The sequence below is a fragment of the Fusarium poae genome (assembly GCF_019609905.1).
Source record: "Fusarium poae strain DAOMC 252244 chromosome Unknown contig_4, whole genome shotgun sequence".
NCBI lineage: Eukaryota > Fungi > Ascomycota > Sordariomycetes > Hypocreales > Nectriaceae > Fusarium > Fusarium poae.
Genome location: NW_025408662.1, coordinates 368,552 through 387,590, shown reverse-complemented (window position 1 = coordinate 387,590; position 19,039 = coordinate 368,552). Strand labels below are relative to the sequence as shown.

At 48.4% G+C, this 19,039-nt stretch overlaps 5 protein-coding genes across 5 annotated transcripts; 1 reads left to right on the top strand and 4 right to left on the bottom strand.

Annotated features, from left to right (window-relative positions):
• Positions 1-811: 811 nt before the first annotated feature.
• Positions 812-2,301, bottom strand: FPOAC1_013958 (uncharacterized protein; the record flags this gene model as incomplete). The annotated part of the gene is made up of 5 exons (XM_044858298.1): positions 812-1,420; positions 1,489-1,753; positions 1,805-1,911; positions 1,972-2,183; positions 2,238-2,301. The coding sequence occupies 5 exons, from the start codon at positions 2,299-2,301 to the stop codon at positions 812-814; spliced, it is 1,257 nt and encodes a 418-aa protein (XP_044700754.1).
• Positions 2,302-3,073: 772 nt separating this feature from the next.
• Positions 3,074-4,301, bottom strand: FPOAC1_013957 (uncharacterized protein; the record flags this gene model as incomplete). The annotated part of the gene is made up of 3 exons (XM_044858297.1): positions 3,074-3,611; positions 3,671-3,963; positions 4,059-4,301. 3 exons carry the CDS (start codon positions 4,299-4,301, stop codon positions 3,074-3,076), a joined length of 1,074 nt encoding a protein of 357 aa, XP_044700753.1.
• A 4,257-nt stretch (positions 4,302-8,558) lies between these two features.
• On the bottom strand, positions 8,559-9,122 carry FPOAC1_013956 (uncharacterized protein; the record flags this gene model as incomplete). The annotated part of the gene is made up of 1 exon (XM_044858296.1): positions 8,559-9,122. One exon carries the CDS (start codon positions 9,120-9,122, stop codon positions 8,559-8,561), a length of 564 nt encoding a protein of 187 aa, XP_044700752.1.
• A 1,492-nt stretch (positions 9,123-10,614) lies between these two features.
• On the bottom strand, positions 10,615-11,083 carry FPOAC1_013955 (uncharacterized protein; the record flags this gene model as incomplete). The annotated part of the gene is made up of 2 exons (XM_044858295.1): positions 10,615-10,624; positions 10,677-11,083. The coding sequence occupies 2 exons, from the start codon at positions 11,081-11,083 to the stop codon at positions 10,615-10,617; spliced, it is 417 nt and encodes a 138-aa protein (XP_044700751.1).
• A 3,674-nt stretch (positions 11,084-14,757) lies between these two features.
• Positions 14,758-16,394, top strand: FPOAC1_013954 (uncharacterized protein; the record flags this gene model as incomplete). The annotated part of the gene is made up of 2 exons (XM_044858294.1): positions 14,758-15,263; positions 15,317-16,394. The coding sequence occupies 2 exons, from the start codon at positions 14,758-14,760 to the stop codon at positions 16,392-16,394; spliced, it is 1,584 nt and encodes a 527-aa protein (XP_044700750.1).
• Between the last annotated feature and the right edge of the window lie 2,645 nt (positions 16,395-19,039).

Sequence of the window (19,039 nt, the reverse complement as noted above, 5' to 3'; positions counted from 1 at the left end):
GAGTATCGCGGGCTTCCCGCAGGAGCCCCTCTTGCAGATTCAGATATATCTCACATTGTTGTGAGGTGTCAGCTCGATCATTCCTTTTGTTTGTCATACTTGCTGGTAGGCCTTCGATAAACTCTTTACCACTTTTGTGAGGTATCCCACGAAGCTACGCCATGGTTTAGTATTTAAAAGACTCCCTTTCCGTGCCACTAGGCTTGGCTCCCGACTCATGACACAATGGTTGATGATATCGCTTGTACGATCAAATTGATGTATTATATCTGAGAGAAAGTATAACCAAACGCAGTAGTCAGCTTGTAGTGCATCTTCATAAAACTCACTTGTTCATACTCGCGTAATGAAGCTTTCCATGCCAGAGACATTTGGGCACGTGATGATGTGGAGTAATGCAGATGCATCAATTAAGAATCTTTATACTATTGAAGTGAGGTAATGAGATTGATTGATGTAAGGATAAAGAACAACTAACTACAGACAGGACATGTCATCCCAAGCTTATATGACAGACGGATCGGACTATCATTGTACCATCCTTCATGTTCAATCTTCAACCTCAACATATACCTCCCTATAATATGCCGTGCTGATCTCCGCGAAGGAAAATAGCCCAGCCTCAGAAGAATTACTCAGTCTATCGTAAACGGTTTCAGTATGCGCAATAAACTCAGTATAGGTAGTACGGATGAACGTGCCACAGAACAGAGCCTGTCTTCCGGTTTTAAAAACGCGACCCAAACAGGAACGGTCGATCATATAACTGGACCGATTTGCCAGCGGGTATCATCTCCCTTCTTGTATGCCTCTATTGTTGGATTGTGAAATTGCTTCGCTTCCGCAATTGATCTCCATAGCGGAAGAGATACCAGAATCCAACAATACCAAGTATGCTCAAGCCGCCTAATAGACTGCAGCCTCTTCCAATTCCTAGATTCAGGTAGAGAGGCCTACCGAATAGAATGGCAGCTGCGGCAAACGAACTCCTTAAGGCATCATTGGCGGCAAAAAGACTAGCCGCGTAATGGGGATAACCCAATGGAAGATAAATAAAGATCCCAGAGCCCACCACAAACGAGAATCCGCAGTAAATAACAATACCAAGCGTTGGCACTTCCCAGGGAATTGACTCTCTCGCGCCCCAGCCAAATAGGAACATGCCAATTGGCGCACCAAAGACACCAAGTAGTCCAGGACGTAAGAAGGTCTCGGGGACATCATAGGAACCCAGTGCTTTGAAACGCTTCTCGATGCATATACGGTACCAAGATAGGTACCATACGATGCCAACAATACACGCGATTAGAACGCACACAAAGACGGCACTCGTTTCTCCAAGATTCATCCCATAGATCTTGGGATAAACAAGTGGGAAAACCTCGAAGAAGGAATAGTATATTCCGTAAGTAAAGGATGTCTGCACGGAGGAATTAGATATGGAGATTTCTCGAAGGGAAAACACGCAACATGATGAAGGCAGCTTACGTAAATGTTTACAAATGCGATTGAAGGATCCTTGAGAGAAATCTCGAATGGCTTAATCAGCGCCGCTTTTATGGCATCTCTGTGGGTCACCGCCCTCAACGCAATGGACGTCGCATCATTGTATTTGTCCGACCCAGTTTCCTCTCGCAGCAGTTTGGACCTGTGGTACAGCAACGTCGGTGTAGATGTCTCGGGTAAGAAGATGACGAGGAAAATGAAAACAAAGCATGAGAGCCATAGCAGTTCCCACATGGACCACCTCCATCTATTGCTGGTTAGAACGGATGTAAATACTAGAGAAATAGGAGGAGCTCACCCTTTGACAACAACTGAGAAGCCTGAAAACAATGGGCCAAGTGCCGGGCCACAGTACATAGCGCCTGACCATGCCGCTAGACTGTATGGGATGTAGATGACGGAAAACTGTTAGGCAAGCAGTTAGTGACTAGACAACATGACTAAGGTAGAGAAACCTGGTATTACCATGTCCGTAAGGCTTGCAGCACCAGTGGCGAGGCACGGGCTTCCGAAGAATCCTTGCAGGAAACGAATGATGAGGAATCCAGCAAAGCTCTCTGTCAATGCCGCTCCGACGCAGAGGAGATTGAAGATAGCGAACGTAATGATGTAGATCGGGTTACGTCCGATGTAGGGGATTTCGCTAAGCGGAGAGAAAAGCAGCGGCCCAAATCCATCTGTAGTTCTCGTCAGTCTATGTCAAAGTCGTGACCGTAATTGAGAAGACCCACATCCGAGAACATAAAGGGCGAGACCTAGCGACGCGGCTGTTTCTGTGGCGTTAAATTCTTCCATGACCTGTCTATATGCTGACTTAGTGTATCGTCCTTATGTTTGATATACCTTTAACTTACCCGACGCTTGGAACGTAAATCGACGACCCGCAATAGATGGTAAAAGTGTACAAGCTGTCAAAAAGAGGTTCAGTTTCAGCAAGGGTCAGGTAGTGATCGGGATTCATCAAACTAGATACAACTTACCAGATCAAGGCGGTCACCGCCGTCTTCCTTATTGTAGACCAATTGTGGGGGTTTTCAGGATCATCGTCTGATTTCCTGTGTTTGCCGTAAGAAAAAACGAAGATTGATAGCGTAACACTTGTCACTCACCATCCAACAAGTATACAATCATCCTCTACCTGGAGATTACAGTGTGACGACCCGCTGCTTGCCTCCTTAGGATACTCATCTTTGTAACTTTTGAATGCTAGGAATCGGTTCCTTGTTATTAGTCTGACAATCGTACCCAGGGCCGTGGTCCGGAAATAACGCGCTATCATCTTGACGAGGTCTTGATGGTGTCTTAGAAGGGTGCGGACTTTATGGAGTTGCATCTCGAGAAGCCAACTGAGACGTAAGGCAGTCTTATATGTTTACTTGATACTTGCAAGACCCACTGCTGCAAGTCTTGTCCGAACTTTCAGCTAGCTACTTCCTTCAATACATTCCGATAACCATGGATATTCGGGATGACCAAGGGGTCTTCGCCCCGCCCTTAGGCAATTCGGGATTTGGGTGGGGCCCCGCATCCCGGAGCGAATTAAGAGGTAATTAATTACATGCATTCTTCATACGAAGTTTCTTAGGGCATCAAGCCATTCCTCTTCAAATAAACCTCCAAGCGTGGCGTCTTGCTGATTTGCAGAGACTCCAGCATAGGTGGGCTGATAATGCAAGGTCGCCATCTCAGTCTGAAAAATGGAATTAGCAATTCTCTTGAGTTCCAATAATATCTTCTTAGCCCTCGGCCATATATCCTCATAATGCCTGAGCGTGCCGAGGCAAACGCGGATCCGGGATCGGGCTACTTCGGCTTCGTCCTTTGGTAGTGCTGACTTGCAAGCTATGAGGTGAGCAATGGTGCAGCAGGCAACCATGCAAATGACGAAAGGCGACAACTGGGCAGAACCGAGGGGCAAGATGATAAGGCATTGATTCTGCTTGCGGATGGCTTGTAAGAGCTTTTGCAGATGTGACTGACGATTCAGACCGCCTCCACCACTGAGTCCCAAGAGGAGTGGAGGGGGAGGCGACCCGCACGTAGAGATTCCTTCAACAGGGTCATATCGAAGGGTGGAAAAGGGTCTGTGTATGTAAGCAAGACATCTAGGAATCTTTGGTCAGTTCGAATCAACAACTAGCGAGAAACATGTGCGAGTTCTTACGTGTACATCATCATATGTGACTGAAAAATGAGTTGATCCAAGAAGGCAGGCCGAACATCCAGATCTCGTTTACTTGGCGGTAACATCGCAAACCAGCCGGCGATCTTGGCCTCAAGATTATCACAGAGTATCTCTGCTTTAGATACGGTTCTGAACTTGAGTGATGCGGGCAGTGTGGTAGCAAATATCATACTTGCATCGATGTAATATGCAAACGAAGAGAACGGCTTTTCTTGCATGTCGTACTCGCGATTATGATACTCTGCGAATGTCGTTCTTGTCGGCGGGATAAGCTTCGTAATTCAGTTTAGCAATGACAATATTTATCCAGGGACAAATCTGGACGGTTACCATTTCATTGTACTCCTTATCTTCGCATGGTAGATACGTCAAAGCTCATGTCCTTCAGCCTCAGATCATAGTCCTGTCGAATAACAGCAAAGTTTGTGTCGCTCACGTATAACATCCACATTGTGCGCCTCCAACTTTCTGCGAGTACTGGATCGCTTTCGGAAATAAAGTCGGCCAGTGTTTTAGTGTCCATGCCAATGAAGCTTGCTTGGTGCATTGCCTTTGACAGTAGTGCATCGGCAAGGTCCTGCTCGGCGCACATGCTCTTTGCCAATGCCATCAGCAGAGTCGTTTGCACGGTGAACCCATCTATCTGTTCGTTCTTCTCTAACAAACAATCTTGGATCCCAAGGGTAGGGTTACTTGTGTAAAAAGAGCCAATGTGCTGAACAGCGGCTACGACATGCTGAATATTAGGGCATCCAGCGGCATACCTCGCGTCAAGAGCTGGCCTCGGCAGAATAAAAGGATGACTAGGGTGAAAGTTTTCATAGTACAAGTCAATAAGCTCGATTCCAAAATCACGAGCAGTTTCCCTCACTCCAAAGCCTAAAACCGAGCAGGGTTCAAATCCACGACACTCCACGACACATTTGTGAATATGGCGTGGATATGGATGCTGACTAATAACTTCGATGTGGAATGGGTGGAAATGGATCCATTATGGAAATGAATCCATATTGTGGAATTTGTGGAATGACCTACTTTGTCTAACAATGGTAATTAGTGGGTCACATCCAGGTCTTGGTGACGTCGACGTTTTTGTCCATTAGAATCCTATCTAGCGACCCGATCAAACCGGCACGCAACCAACTCCGTAGTGTCTGACAAAGCCCAATTGTACTGGCATCTAGCCTATTGCGGCTCTTGGTAACCATGCGGCCAGTGGTCGAGAATAGCCTCTCACACTCGGCTGACATTGGTGGCACAGTAAGCAGATCCAAGGCCATTCTAGACAACCGGGGATTTGAGCCGCCTTATGTGCCAGTATTCGTAGGGATCTGTGACAGAAGCATCAGCATCCTCGATATCACGCTGCCACTGCTCGTATTCATCAAGATCCAGACCGCCAACCGAGGACCTAGGGGATTGAGCTGGGGATTGAATTGGCGACTCGGTAACAGAAATCCCTCCAGCCGTCAGTCCTCGCTTCTTTGTGCGCCACGCTGTGAACTTGTTTCTTGAGGTCTTCAGCCGCTTATTGGCAGGCAACTCAATCTCTGGGTCATCAACCTCCAGGTCCCTATACTCTCTCACCCAGAGATCCTGGACCATCTCCTTCGCCTTGGTAATCCACAACTGTCTTTCGTCGTCGTCTCCCCACAAATCGTCAAACAGTGCCCACCGGTAGGCAGGATGAAGAACTGCGGCGCCATAGACCAGGGGCTGTCGTTCAGATGCTCGTAGTATTTGTTCAATTTGAACCAGCCCAGGTTGATGTTGACAGCGAGATGATGGCCGTCCGGAAAATTGGCGACTGCTCTTTTCGCGGTTTCGAGGGTTTCGAGAAGAAATTCGTACGCATGAACAAGATCCCAGCTTGTTCCTGTACAAGTCAGCTGTTAAAATAAGAATCAGGCCGCTTTTGAGAAGTCTAAGGCTTACCAGACAGTGGAGGGTCGATCTCGTTTTCTTCGACCTTTCTCTGGTGTTTTCCCTGTCCATCACCCTCAAGGCCTCTCACAACCAGCTGGAAGTCAAGCAAAATGTCGTAAAGAGTCCCGAGCACATGCCAATCATCAGCTGTCATGCGATTCTCTTCCTTCAGGAAGAAGGGCAGCTTGGAACCCTTTTTGATGTGGCCAGCTCTCGTCAAGTTGACCTTCTCCCACTCGTTTGATGCTCTCTGGACAAAAGAATTATAAAATGGCCTCAAGGCGAGAGTGCGCTCAATCATCGAGAATTGAGAAAGCCACCGGGTAGCATTGTCGACCACAACTCCAACTGGACGGTGTTTCTTGAGCTGAGCGTCATCAGAGAGTTGGCTCTCGACAGCTTGTACCTTCTTGAGCATATCAGTCCACGTGTCCGATCTGCTCACCTCCTAGGTCTTCGTGAGTATAACAAATAAAGCAGGTGACTCAGCCACCTACAACAGCAAAGTTATGCCATTTTCCAACAGAGCCTCGCCTCCTCCAGACTTCATGCTCCTTCGCTGCCGTGTGAAGTCCTTCGAAGACCTCTTTCTCGAAAGCATCCGGGTTCTTGCCATACAGCATCTGTTTCACTCCTATGTTGACAACGTGGCCAACGCAGCGAACTCATCGCTTCTCCCAGTCGAAACCAAATTCTAATCCAAGCTCCCCCATCGAGGTTTTATTGTTACCGGCATTATCCAGTGTGAAATATCCGAGTTTATCGCTGATCTCGTACTCCCGAATGATCTCGATAATTTGCCCGGCGATATTCTCGCCTGTGTGCGGCTCCGTAAGCTCAGGCAGTCCGAGAACGCACTTCTGCGGCCGATTGTTTGAATCCCGAAACACACATGTGATGCCGTATAAGGCGTGTCGGTTACCAGACTTCCAGCCATCGTACTGGATATGGATCTGTCCCGGACTCTTTCGCAAAGCATCCTTCACTCTTTCCATATTGTTGGTAAATTCTCGTTCTGCGATGGCACGCACGGTCACGTCAGTAATGTTAACTTTTGTGATCTCAACAGATGGATTGAGGTAGTTGAAGATGTCTCGAAGATCTTGATCGTTGACGATCCAGAAGGATTGGTTAGAATTGACAATCCAGTTGACAAGTTTCTGCTGGAATACAGTTTTGTCGAAACGTTTGATCAAGGTATTGATCAAATCTTGTTCCTTCGGCTCCTTCGGGTTCAACTGTAGGATTGTTGCAATGGACTGATGTGCTTTCTCGGATGCCTTTGCAGGCTTTTGCCTCTTGCCTGTCGGATCCATGATGCCATTGTGGTCCGTGTACAGGTGACCCTCAGCGTTCTGCAACCCTTTGATGGCATAACTCTTTGGCCTCGGCCGCTTTTGCTTGATGCAAAGGCAACACACCCATCGGCGTTCCCCCTTTTGGGCATGCTGGATATCGTAGCCGAACTGATATACCCATTGACGCACTTGGCCGTCTCTCTCCGTCAAGGTCCAGCCTTTGTAGAGCTGGAAGAGTCGTTGATTGTCTTCTTCTGTACGTTCTGGAACGGGTGTGGTTGACTTGGTAGGATGAAGGGTGGCCATTTCGATTTGGGATAGTAAGGGCGTGAGTAATAGTAAACCGTCCTAGAATAGACTTGTTTGAACTTTGTGTACGGGTAAAACGGAGTGGAAAATTGTTGCTGTTGCGTTGTTATTGCCGATGGAAAGTACTTAGGGTATGCGCTATTTCATAAGGAAATCCAGGTATTTTCAAACCCCACCTAAATTTTCATTCCTTGCCACAATTTCCACATGTGGAACATGTGGAAGGGATTCCGTGGCGTGGATATGGAAATGCTGAAGCCTACGTGGAATGGAATGGAATGGATATGGATCCACATTGTGGATCCATATGTGGATTTCGTGGTATGGATTTGAACCCTGAAACCGAGCCGGACGGCATCTGCCGAAATTCCGGAGTAAGGGATGTAACGCTATCAGTGGGTGTCAAATCATCGGGTTGGAGATCTTGAGCCCGTGATCTTGTTGAAGTTGCTTTATAGCTACCACTTCGACGCGATTCGGGAAATGCGCAGGTTCTAGAAAGGCCTTGACACCGGGAACAAACAGGACGTGTCCCGTCGCATTTCAGATGCTGGTTTCGACAAGGGAGACAGGCAAGCGTCGCACGAGTTTTCGATCGGCGCTCCATTGTAAAATAAGATAATCGACTTAGAATACGATATAATTGATTTCGATGGATTGGCTATGCTGTTGATTGTTGCGGCTTCCGATCGTGTTGTCCTTTAGAAGGAAGAACTGTTGTAAAAGTCTTCATTCAGCCTCCGAAGAGCGGTGCCGCCAAGAGATATCTATGACTCAGCAGAAACTGTGGACAGGTGGGATCTGTTACCCGTTGGCTCGAGGCCCGTGGGGCGGGGGCAACTAAGCAAGCGGTGATACAGTGGATTCGGTGCCAATTGTGTGTGTTTTTCTCATTTTCCTCTATTTTGAAGGTCTTTTTATGTCAAATTTAGCTGAAAATGACGGTAATGTAAAGTTGAAGCTTCTCATAATTCTCTATTAACTGTAGCTATCTTAAGAGGGAGGCGTTGACTGTGGCGGCGGCGGCGAAGGTGTGGAATAGAAAACTGCTCTCAATGTATTTACTGCGGTAGCTGTGTTTCCTTGGCCAGCGAGGCCCTCTTTGCCAACGGGCCTTTCTTCTCTGATGATATCTCGAAGTGACTGATGAAGCTGTGTTTGGTGTTGATGTGGGCACGGCGTTGAGGGAGGCAGCTGTTGAGAGGAGAAGCCGGGCGGCGAGGAGGATATCTCAGGATAATCTATGCCGGCGAGATCAATGAGAGGAAGCATTTCTTTCTTCACCCTCACTTTCTTCATCAGGCGGCGGCCTTGTGAGGGAAAAATCGACTGTATCATCGGAATAGAGACCTTTGAGATCTACCGCGCTGAGAGGCTTTACGGCATACTGAGCATTGTGGAAAGTCAGCCTTTTCGCTAAGCATAGTCGAAATACGAGCACGCTGTTCATCGTATGAAGCATATTCAACATCCTTCCCTGTGTGTTGAAGCCACTGTTTAAACCGAAGATTCTTCGGAAAACCGTCGACGATGGCTTCCTTATTCTCACGCCACTCCTCCTTAATGCGTTCCATCTCGCGCTTGGCTAGAGATCGTGTGGCTCGAAGCTGAGACTTCTGATCCTTGCTTTCTTCAGCGGCGAGATATTCGCCCTGCTGATTGCGAAGATCTTGGAGAGAGGTCGTGAGAAAATAGTCATCCATCGGCTTCGCTCGCTTTCCTCGCTTTCTTTGGTGATATCGCTTCTCAATACGTGCACGGCGGTCATCAACATACCGTGTGATTACGTCTTCAAGAAGCACAGCTTCGTTAACAATATTCCGAATATGTTTTAGCCCGCGCCGAGCTGGGGAGCTCAATACATCGTGATAATCGTTATCAAGACCAGCGCTCATCATATGTCAATCAAATCAACTTTGGCCCCGAAGTTGATTTGATTGACAGCCCTCGAGCTCAAAGTTGATTTGTTTGATTTGATTGATACCCTTTTCAATTCCGTGAGTGGGGACCCCAACCCGAAGTCATCCCCCTCGTGTACACCAACACTCAGCTACCCACCCAACTACCTAACCTTACTCCGCCCTGCCTGACCCAGTTCTTGAGGCATTGAACATGTTCCAATGTATCTGCGCCCATCGAGAGCCTCTGAGAAGTCAACGTCAGCTTCGCTAGGCTGAATTGTCTCTCACAATCGCTCGCCATCGCTGGAATAGCAAAGACATCCAGGGCAAAGCTGCTCAGTGAAGGAAACGAAGCCCTGTGGTCTCTCCACCATTGGATAGCATCCTGCGTATCCTGTGGCTCGAGACGGAGGTACCTTTCGAGCTCGCCGACACTGCCACCCGTCGCAAACGCTTTCTTTGTCTTGCTATTAATCCACTGAGTGTACTGATCATCCTCTTGACCCATCGTCCTTGGCGCTGCGTCGTACTTCGTTGTTTCCTCGCACAGTCCCTGGTTCGCGTCGTACCAACGGGTGAAGTAATCCTTGATTCCAGCCTTGGCATCACGAACCCAAGCGAGTTGCTCCTCAGACACCCAAGTCGCCTCTAACCAGCTGATCCCGAACCTCGGGTGAAGAATGATTGCTGCCGCAAACAAGGGAGATTCTCCGAGCTTGTCATAATACTCATTCAGCTTCTTCCACCCGTTGTTGATTGATGCCCGAATGTAGGCTCGATGGTCCGCTGGTAATGTGCTCTTTTGCGACGTCTCGGACGCTGATCGTTTCTCCGCCGTAGAATAATCAGCCCGAGAATGCAACGGTAAGGCAGATTCTACGAATATCGGAGGTTGACTCCGCTGTGGTAGCGCGTAAACCTCATCCTCTTCAAAGCGGGCAGGGAGACGGCGAACGCGGCTTGGCCGACCGTTGGACTCTCGGAAATTTGCTGACGCCGTTGCAATCCGCTCCGCAGCATCCACTTGAGTTTCTCCCATCGTCTCCTCCGTAACCTCACTACAGAAGGCCTTCCAGTCCTCAAAATGCTCCAACAGATATTCCATTCCTATCACCACCTCCCACAGGCGTCCATGGCTGTCACCTTTACCCCAGCCTTGCGTCCGCATCGTCTGAAGGTATATGGGTTTGAGAATCTCGTTGACTTCGCCAAGAACCCGCCAGTCTTCGCTGGACAATATGTCCTCCGCCGGGATCCGTCTTGCCCCGTCTTCCTCTTCTTGAGTTGCAAAGATAAATGCTCTGATATCTGTCTGCTTTCGCAAAGCCCTCTCAATCATCATGTAAGTGGAGTTCCACCGCGTTTCGTTGTTCATGACGACCTCGAGCTCGGCCGCGGATTCCTCACAGAGCCGGTATTCCTCGTGATCCTGCTCTCGGGCAACTCGCTTGACTCGCTAGACTGGCTAGCTGGGGTGATCCGGTGAGCTCTACGCAGGTCTGTCAGCTGCTGGATATCTTGTCAATGAGATTGAACGGGATAAGCACAGACTTTCGAAGATGGTCCGCTGCGGAAGACTTGGCTTGCACCGAAAAGAACTCCGCTGCGCCTCTCATATCACATCGATTGCAGCACCAGACGTGACCTATCGGTAGATCCTGATAGTTCAGCTCAACTAGGAAGGTCCCGTGCGACCTAATCCAGCTCTTCCTGCCCTTTGCACCTTTTCGAGCTAACAAATCCTCCTGGACGAGGCGACGGTTCTTCCAGGTAATCTTGGACAGATTCTCAATGGTCGGGTTGGGAGGTAAAGCTCCAACGGCTGCTTCTTCCAACTGCTTGGCGACCGTTTTAGGCTGAGACAATCGTGAGAAGACGGAAGAAGGAGGTGTAGGGCAAGGTGTCAATGTTGTTGGCGGAAAGCCAGCTGGCGACGGGGAGAGTGGCGAGTTCGACATCCTACTGGTGAAATGGAATAGAAACCACGTGTAGAAGGGATTATTTCGATGGCGCGACATGGTTGGAAAACGCATTCCACATTGCATACGCGCGGTGGGGTCATGCGTAGATCACGATAGCAGATACTTAGCTTTGCCGCTAATTCCCCCGCTATTTGAGAGTAGACTTCCATCTGCGACTATCTAGTGTAGGGTAGTGGCTCGGGAAGATCTGGATTTTCCCTCGAGATTAGACGATCACATGATGCATATGTAATATGTCAATTATTTCAACTTTAGAAATGTGTGATTTGATTTGATTGAAAGGAAGAATTCGACGATTTGATTGATTTGATTGGGGTGATTGATTGATTGAGTTGACATATGATGAGCGCTGGTTATCACTGAGCGGTTGCGATGTGTCACGTCTCTTAATAGTGAATAGTGCGGGTAAGGCGTATTCAGGTAAAGAAGTTTTGTTGATAGCTGGTGAGCTAAGTTCTATCTAGTGCTAAGAGAATGTATATATACTTGGAGGTATGCAAGTCGAATGGCGTGCGTTCGACTTCTACACGGTGGGTAGCTGGTGATTGGAGCGAAAAGTGGGGTGCTTATCCCACGTGCATAAGGACCTGTTGGGTCGTAACAGTTGACTTCAACCTCACACAACCTCACGCTTATACCGATAGCGAGCATGAAGATAACCTTAACGAATTCTCTGATCTAGATGAAGTGGCGATGCCCTTGTTGAACGGATCGCTTGCGCCTTGATGTCCTTAATTGTATGTGTATTGTTCAACTTTTTTTCCCCCGCCTTCCTTGGAGAGGGGTCTGCTTATTATGCTTTCCTGAATGGGTCTAGGGTCGCCGATAGCTGACCGATAGGTCACACGATACCCCGTGCGGCCATCCTACTGTTCAACAGCCCTCATCGCCGCCGTGCCTGCCTGACTACGAGTCACTTCCTGAATCACTTTCCGAGTCACCCCTGCCCTACTCAACGCCGTGCCCGACTCAACACTAAGGCCGATCTGAAGATTCCCTTGGGAGGCTGTTCTACAAGGCACCCGAGCCTGGCCGCCGCTGTAGCTGCCTATGCAGCCCGAAGATAGTCAGTAGTCAATTGATATCACGAGAGACCTCAATTTATCTCTTCTGTGTTGTTGAAAATCACACCAAAATCACACCCCCGCAGATGTCACGCGATTGTGTTGGTGTCACGCGATTTTGTGGCCAACTAAGCTTGCTTAGTTGGCCCCCCCTGTTACGACCCAACAAGCGGTTACGTAGTACCCACTATTTTTTCTCCTATCATAACGCCAACCACCCACACTAGATTAGTCAGAACGTGAGCCGCTAGACTCTGCGACTCACGGCTCACGATACGACTCACGACGTGAGCCAGGACTCACGGCGTGAGCCTCACTCATAACCGTGAGCCCCTACGGATATATATACATTCACTTAGCATTAGTTAGTACGCTTAGCTCGACAGCTATCAATAAAACATCTTTACCTGAATACGCCTGACCCGCCTTATTCACTATTAAGAGACGTGACACTTCGCACCCGCTCAGTATCACACGCCCTACGACTCTGCCAACATAAACTTAGAACGGACTAGTTTATCCCTTGGAAAACCCAACCGTCACAAGAGGCCAGGGTCCAAGATCTTGAACAGGCAAATAAGATACTGAGCCGGCGGCGGAGGGCAAAAAGAACCCGGCCACAGAAAGGAGGGGTGATGACAGTAGAGGAAGGAAGGCAAGTAATTGATCAAACGGATGTTGATGCGCAGGCGGTGGCTGGACCATCGAGAAGTGGTGGTCAAGGAGGGCCTACGCGAATGAAGGAAAGGCGCTGTGGAGCGTGCGGCAAGACAGGACATAATGCAAGGACCTGTCAGATAGTTGTCGCTATGTCTATGGAAGAATATAGCGATTAATTTTACTTAATTAATAGTCTGTTGTGTTTTTATCGCTATTTCTATCTGAGATGTTGGGATGTTGTGTTGCACTCGCTTGTCTGTTGCACCCGCTTATCATCTACGTTACTATAATTTGTATGGGGAATTGTCCTGCAAAGCAGCATAGCCTGGGTGCTCAAACAGTCACTTCACCGGCCTTCAGATATTCAATAGTCAATCTGTCAGATATAAAAAACCACTCATGCATTGCTCTAAGTGGGGATTCCCATTTTGTTGGCGTGTGGTGTAGTTGGTAAAAATCTAACACAATCTATCATCACAAGCAGCTTCAAACTACCGGTTTCGCCTTCAACTTACATTTTTGGACGCCTTGTGATGCACGGAATATCCAAAAAGCTGAAAATCGCAACAAAAAGCGGGCCCTTCCGATGTCTCACGATTTTGTGCCCAACCTAGCAAGCTAGGTTGGCTCGCCTGGGCCCTTCGGGCCCACATGAGCCAAAGGGTATGAGTTGAACCGCTCGTCCGCAGCGAATTTGGGCAACGAATCCCAGCAAAGTCGTGACTCCCGAAAAGGAAACTGGATGCATTTCAAGGGAAGCTATTGGCTCCCGCTCAACTGTTAAGGCGTGGTGGAGCGGACTGGCTCACCGTCTTCTGCGGAGTGGCCTGATGGGGCCGACGAGTCTTTGGACCAATGGGAATTGCTAAAACTGCGGCACCCGTAAGCTTGCGGCACCCCTATCAATTGCCTTGTCGAAATAGGATTGTTGGTTGCGCGGCCACATTGGGTCTGGTCGAAAAAGGAATGGGCTGCATATTTTAACCTCCATGGATAACAAAAAACAAGCCGCGGCTACTCGGACCACTGCAGTCTACCCCGAATTATGCTGAGTAACCCTCGGAAGCTCTTACCTCCGTCTTGGATTGAGCGCCGAGCAAGGCGGGGTAGTAAGACATGCAGGGCGAAGAAAGGTGTCACAGCCTGAGTCTGAGCCTGAACCTGATGGGGGCGCTATAGCTATATATATGAGAATGCAGTGTAGGGTCAGGGACCTTACATCCTAGTCTTTTGCCGTATAGCGCAGCTGGTAAGGCCCTGAATGCATCCAGGGACCCACAATGACAATCACAATAGCCTAGGACGTCATGCCAAGTCCTTCTCATAACCTGCTGATAATATGCCGCAGCCTTGTGTCTCCAATTATTTCCCATAGTGTTTCGTTATTGCCCAATGCAGACTCGGACTTTCATAAGGTGGTAGTATTTCCTCATGGGAGTTTCCGTTACGATAGGTGGCCGACCGCTCCAACCTAAGGGCTTAGGGTTAGCATCTATTGCCGAGGATAGTATTCTCTTGCCTCCTCATCTGCCTTGGTTGACACCCTTGCACACCAATGAGTGATAACCAGTACTTGATGCACCAGGCCTCAGAGTCAAGTAAAATTGCGACCCTCTACTTGATGTATGACTCACCTGATTAGGTATGTTAAGGGACATCAAGACGTGGCTTTATACCTTCCTAGGCCTCATTCAGCGATATGACAAGGACATGGCCACGTCATGGTTTGACAAACGTGAGGTTTGGCATAATGCGTCATAAAGCAACGTTACGTAGAATTACTTATGGCTTAGAGGCATGGATGTATATCTAGAGATCCCGCCGCTTATCTCACGGTAAAGGGGCTTTGCACCAACGCTTACAGATCCCTTGATTGAAGTATATCATTCAATTAAATCACGTTAGCAAGAGCAAACAAGCTTCGTCATGCTATCTGCACTCCTGGTTTTTTTGGGGGTTGTCCTCGCAGTACTCTACATTCGCGCCAGACCTCGCAAGAATCTCCCTCCTGGTCCCAAGCCCCTCCCCATCCTCGGCAACATCAGAGACTTGCCGGATGGGACCACCCCAGAATACCAACATTGGATCAAGTTTAAAGACCTTTACGGTCCTATCAGCCATGTTTCCATCTTCGGTCAATCCCTCATCATACTCCACGACCGTGACGCTGCAAACACTATCCTAGAGAAGACATCAATAAAGACTTCAGGACGGCCACAGTTCATCTTTGGGAATGAGATGTGTGGCTATAATCAGGTCCTCACCTTCCTACCATACGGCAAGACTTTCAAACAACAGCGGAAGTTGGTACATCAACAGCTGGGCACGAAGGCTACTGCATCACGCTTCAGGGATGTTCAAGACGTGGAGTCGCGTCGCTTGTTGTTGCGGATCTTGGAGAGCCCCGAGAAGTTGTCGACACATATCAAGACGTAAGTGACTAACCCTACTTATTGCCAGTGTCTTGCTGACGCTACTGTTGTAGTGAAGCAAGTGCTATAATTCTGAAGATGACGTACGGCTATAACATCGAGCCACACAAACCAGATCCATTGTCCCTGTTGATAGAGCAAATGATGCACAATTTTGCACTTGCGTTCGTCCCCATGAGCTGGCCGGTCGATTACCTGCCGGTACTTAGGTATTTCCCAGAATCCTTTCCAGGAATGTCTTTCAAGCGCATAGCCAGAGACTGGAACACCCATGTGCGCATGGTGGTTGAAGTGCCGTTTAAATTTGTTAAAAATCAAATGGCAAAACAATCTCATCAGCCATCCTATGTCTCTTCGCTCATCAAGCAACATGATGGCAATGTGGATGAAGAGACTGAGGTTGCGATTAAGCAAACCGCCGCAGTCATGTACGCTGGAGGCGCTGATACCACTGTCTCGTCCATTCGTGGTTTTGTACTCGCCATGTTGCTGTTTCCAGATGTCCAGAGGAAGGCACAGCAAGAGATTGATTCTGTTGTCGGGACTGATCGACTTCCTCACTTCGAGGATCGTGATAATCTTCCGTACATCGATGCTTTAATACAGGAAACACTCAGATGGATCCCCGTCACTCCAATGGGAGTCATTCACACAGCCGACGAAGATGTCCACTATAAGGATTTTGTGTTCTCAAAGGGGACATCCTTTATACCAGCGACATGGTGGTTTCTTCATGACCCATCGATCTATTCAGAACCATCTTCCTTTGATCCAGATAGGTACCTGGAACCACGAAATGAACCGCATCCCAATTTTGCCTCATTTGGGTTTGGTCGCAGGGTTTGCCCTGGGCGGTTCCTCGCTGACGAGAGCCTGTTCATCAGTATCTCACGTCTCTTGTCAACGTTCGATATAAAGAAGGCTGTTGACGAACATGGCAATGAGATTGAACCTCAGATAAGCGTCACTCCTGGCATAATTGGTCATATTCGTGACTTCCCATATGACATCAAGCCGAGGAGTGAGAAGTTTACGGATATGATTAGACAGGTTGAGATTGAACATCCGTGGGAAGAAGGTGATGCTCATTTTCTAGACGAGAAGCTAGTTTTAGAGAAGGCTAAAGCTTAGGGTCGTGTATCCACTTTACGCGCGCCACCCCTTTTCGCGCACCAACCGAGATCATCACGATAACTTCAAAGTATAATGTTATTATCAATTTACATACAAATTAACGTGGTTGATAAGCATGCTGATCATCCAAGTATGCTGATAAAAAATCCCTCATCCTACATCTTAACAATTTGATCAATTAATTCTCAACCACTAAACATGCCTCAATCATCAAATGAAGCTAGAATCCTTCTTGCAATTCAGGCCCTTCAAAATAACCCAAAGCTAAGCCTCCGACGCGCTGCAAAAATATATGAAGTTGGCTTCGGTGCTCTCCGTAACCGACAGAATGGCATTCAATCACGAGACGCGTGGGTGCCAAAGTCACGGAGACTGACTGATCTAGAGGAGCAGATAATAGTTCAATTCCTCCTTGACCTAGATTCGCGAGGATTTCCCTCGCGCTTGCATTTTGTGGAAGATATGGCCAATTCTCTGCTTGCTGACTGTGACGCATCACCTGTTGGCAAGCGCTGGGCTCATAACTTCGTCAAGCGACAACCAGAGCTAAAGACGCGTTTATTTCGGAGATATGACTACCAGAGAGCCAAATGCGAAGATCCGACTATTATTCGTGGCTGGTTTAGGCTTGTACAGAACACAATGGCAAATTATGGTATCCGATCAGATGATATCTGGAATTTTGATGAGACCGGCTTTATGATGGGCGTTATTATGGCCGGAATGGTTGTCACAGGTTCAGAAAGGCAAGGAAGGCCAAAATCAGTGCAGCCTGGAAATCGGGAATGGATTACTGTAATCCAGGCGATTAATGCGGAAGGCCGGGCGATCCCCCCGTTTATCATTGGTGCAGGCCAATATCACCTTGCTAACTGGTACCGAGAAAGCAACCTCCCAGCCGATTGGGTTATTGCAACGAGCCAAAATGGGTGGACAAATAACGAGCTAGGTCTTGAGTGGCTAAAGCACTTTGATCGGTCTACAAGTAACCGATCAGTTGGTGCCTATCGTCTTCTGATCCTCGATGGCCACGAAAGCCACCACTCTGCTGACTTTGAGAGATACTGTCAGGATAATAAGATTATCACGCTTTGTATGCCACCTCATGCATCTCACCTACTTCAGCCTCTTGATGTTGGGTGCTTTGCAGTGCTGAAACAGGCTTATGGTCGAGAAATAGAGCATCTGATTAGATGCTCTATAACCCACATTTCAAGACCGAGTTCTTCCCGGCCTTTTATGCCGCCTTTAAAGCTACTTTCACAGAAAGCAATATCCGGGGGGTTTTAGAGGAGCTGGACTTGCTCCTCTTGACCCAGAAGCCGTGATCTCAAAGCTTGATGTGCAGCTACGAACCCCAACGCCTCCTGGGGAGGTCAGCCAACCATTAACCCCATGGGTTTCAAAGACCCCAAAGACAGCAATTGAGGCTCAATCTCAGTCTGAATACCTCGAAAAACGAATCAGAAGACATAGAGGCAGCTCCCCAGAGTCAATAATAGAAGCTTTAAAGTCAAATACTAAAGCAACAAGGGCAGTTATGCATGAGGTTGTCTTATTGAGGAATGAGGTCCGAAATCTTCGAGATGCAAATGAGATACTAAGCCGGCGCCGCAGGGCAAAAAGAACTAGATTACAGAAAGGAGGGGCTATAACTGTACAGGAAGCATCGCAAGTAATTGATCAGATGGATGTTGATGCGCAGGTAGTGGCTGAATCGTCAAGAAGTGGTGGTCGAGGAAGGTTAGAGCGACCGGGTGGTCGGCGTTGTGGTGTATAAGCAAGCAGGAATGAACGTATCCAGGCCCACCAGCGTATTTCAAAGAGCCAGGAGGAGACGCTTATTCGTTGGGTGCTGCGACAAGAGTCCCTGGGCTATGCTCCCTCGCACAGCCAGGTCCGCGCCTGTGCCGAGGCCATCCTTCAACAACAAGGCGATAACAAACCTTTGGGCAAGCACTGGACCACCAGGTTCGTCAAGCGTCACCCAAAACTATCTACCAAGCTTGGAAAACGTCAAGAAGCCGCCAGATTTGACGGCTTTACTCCAAAGGCGGTCAATTGGTACTTCGATATCAGGGAGAACGAGTACGGCTGGATCAAGCCTGAGAACACAGTTAACGTGGACGAGGGCGGTATAATGGTGGGTTTCGGTAAGTCTGCTACAAGTACACTATGGGTTCTTATAGGGTGTAGCTAATTGATTGTCCATGAGGCCTGGACAGCCTCGTAATCGGGAGCTCTGACCCGAAGAAGAAGGCGATGTTGAAAGGCGTTCAGTCGCGCACGTGGACCTCGTTTATTGAGGCTGTCACCGCAACTGGCCGTGCTTTGAAACCGGGAATTATCTTTAAAGGAAAAGAGCTGCAGAAGCAGTGGTTCCTTAACGAATTCGAATTAATAGCGGACTGGCACTACATCACATCACCGAACGGCTGGACCGACAACCACATAGCTCTCGAGTGGTTGAAAGACGTCTATTTGCCTCAAACGGAGCCTCGTGATGCATCGGATGCGAGACTTATTATCCTTGACGGCCACGGGAGCCATGCGCAGGTGAGCATTTCGGTGATTTCGCCGCTGAGTCACCCGCTATAGGGTCGCTGACCAGCAGTCAGGATGAGTGGATGGCTACGTGCTTT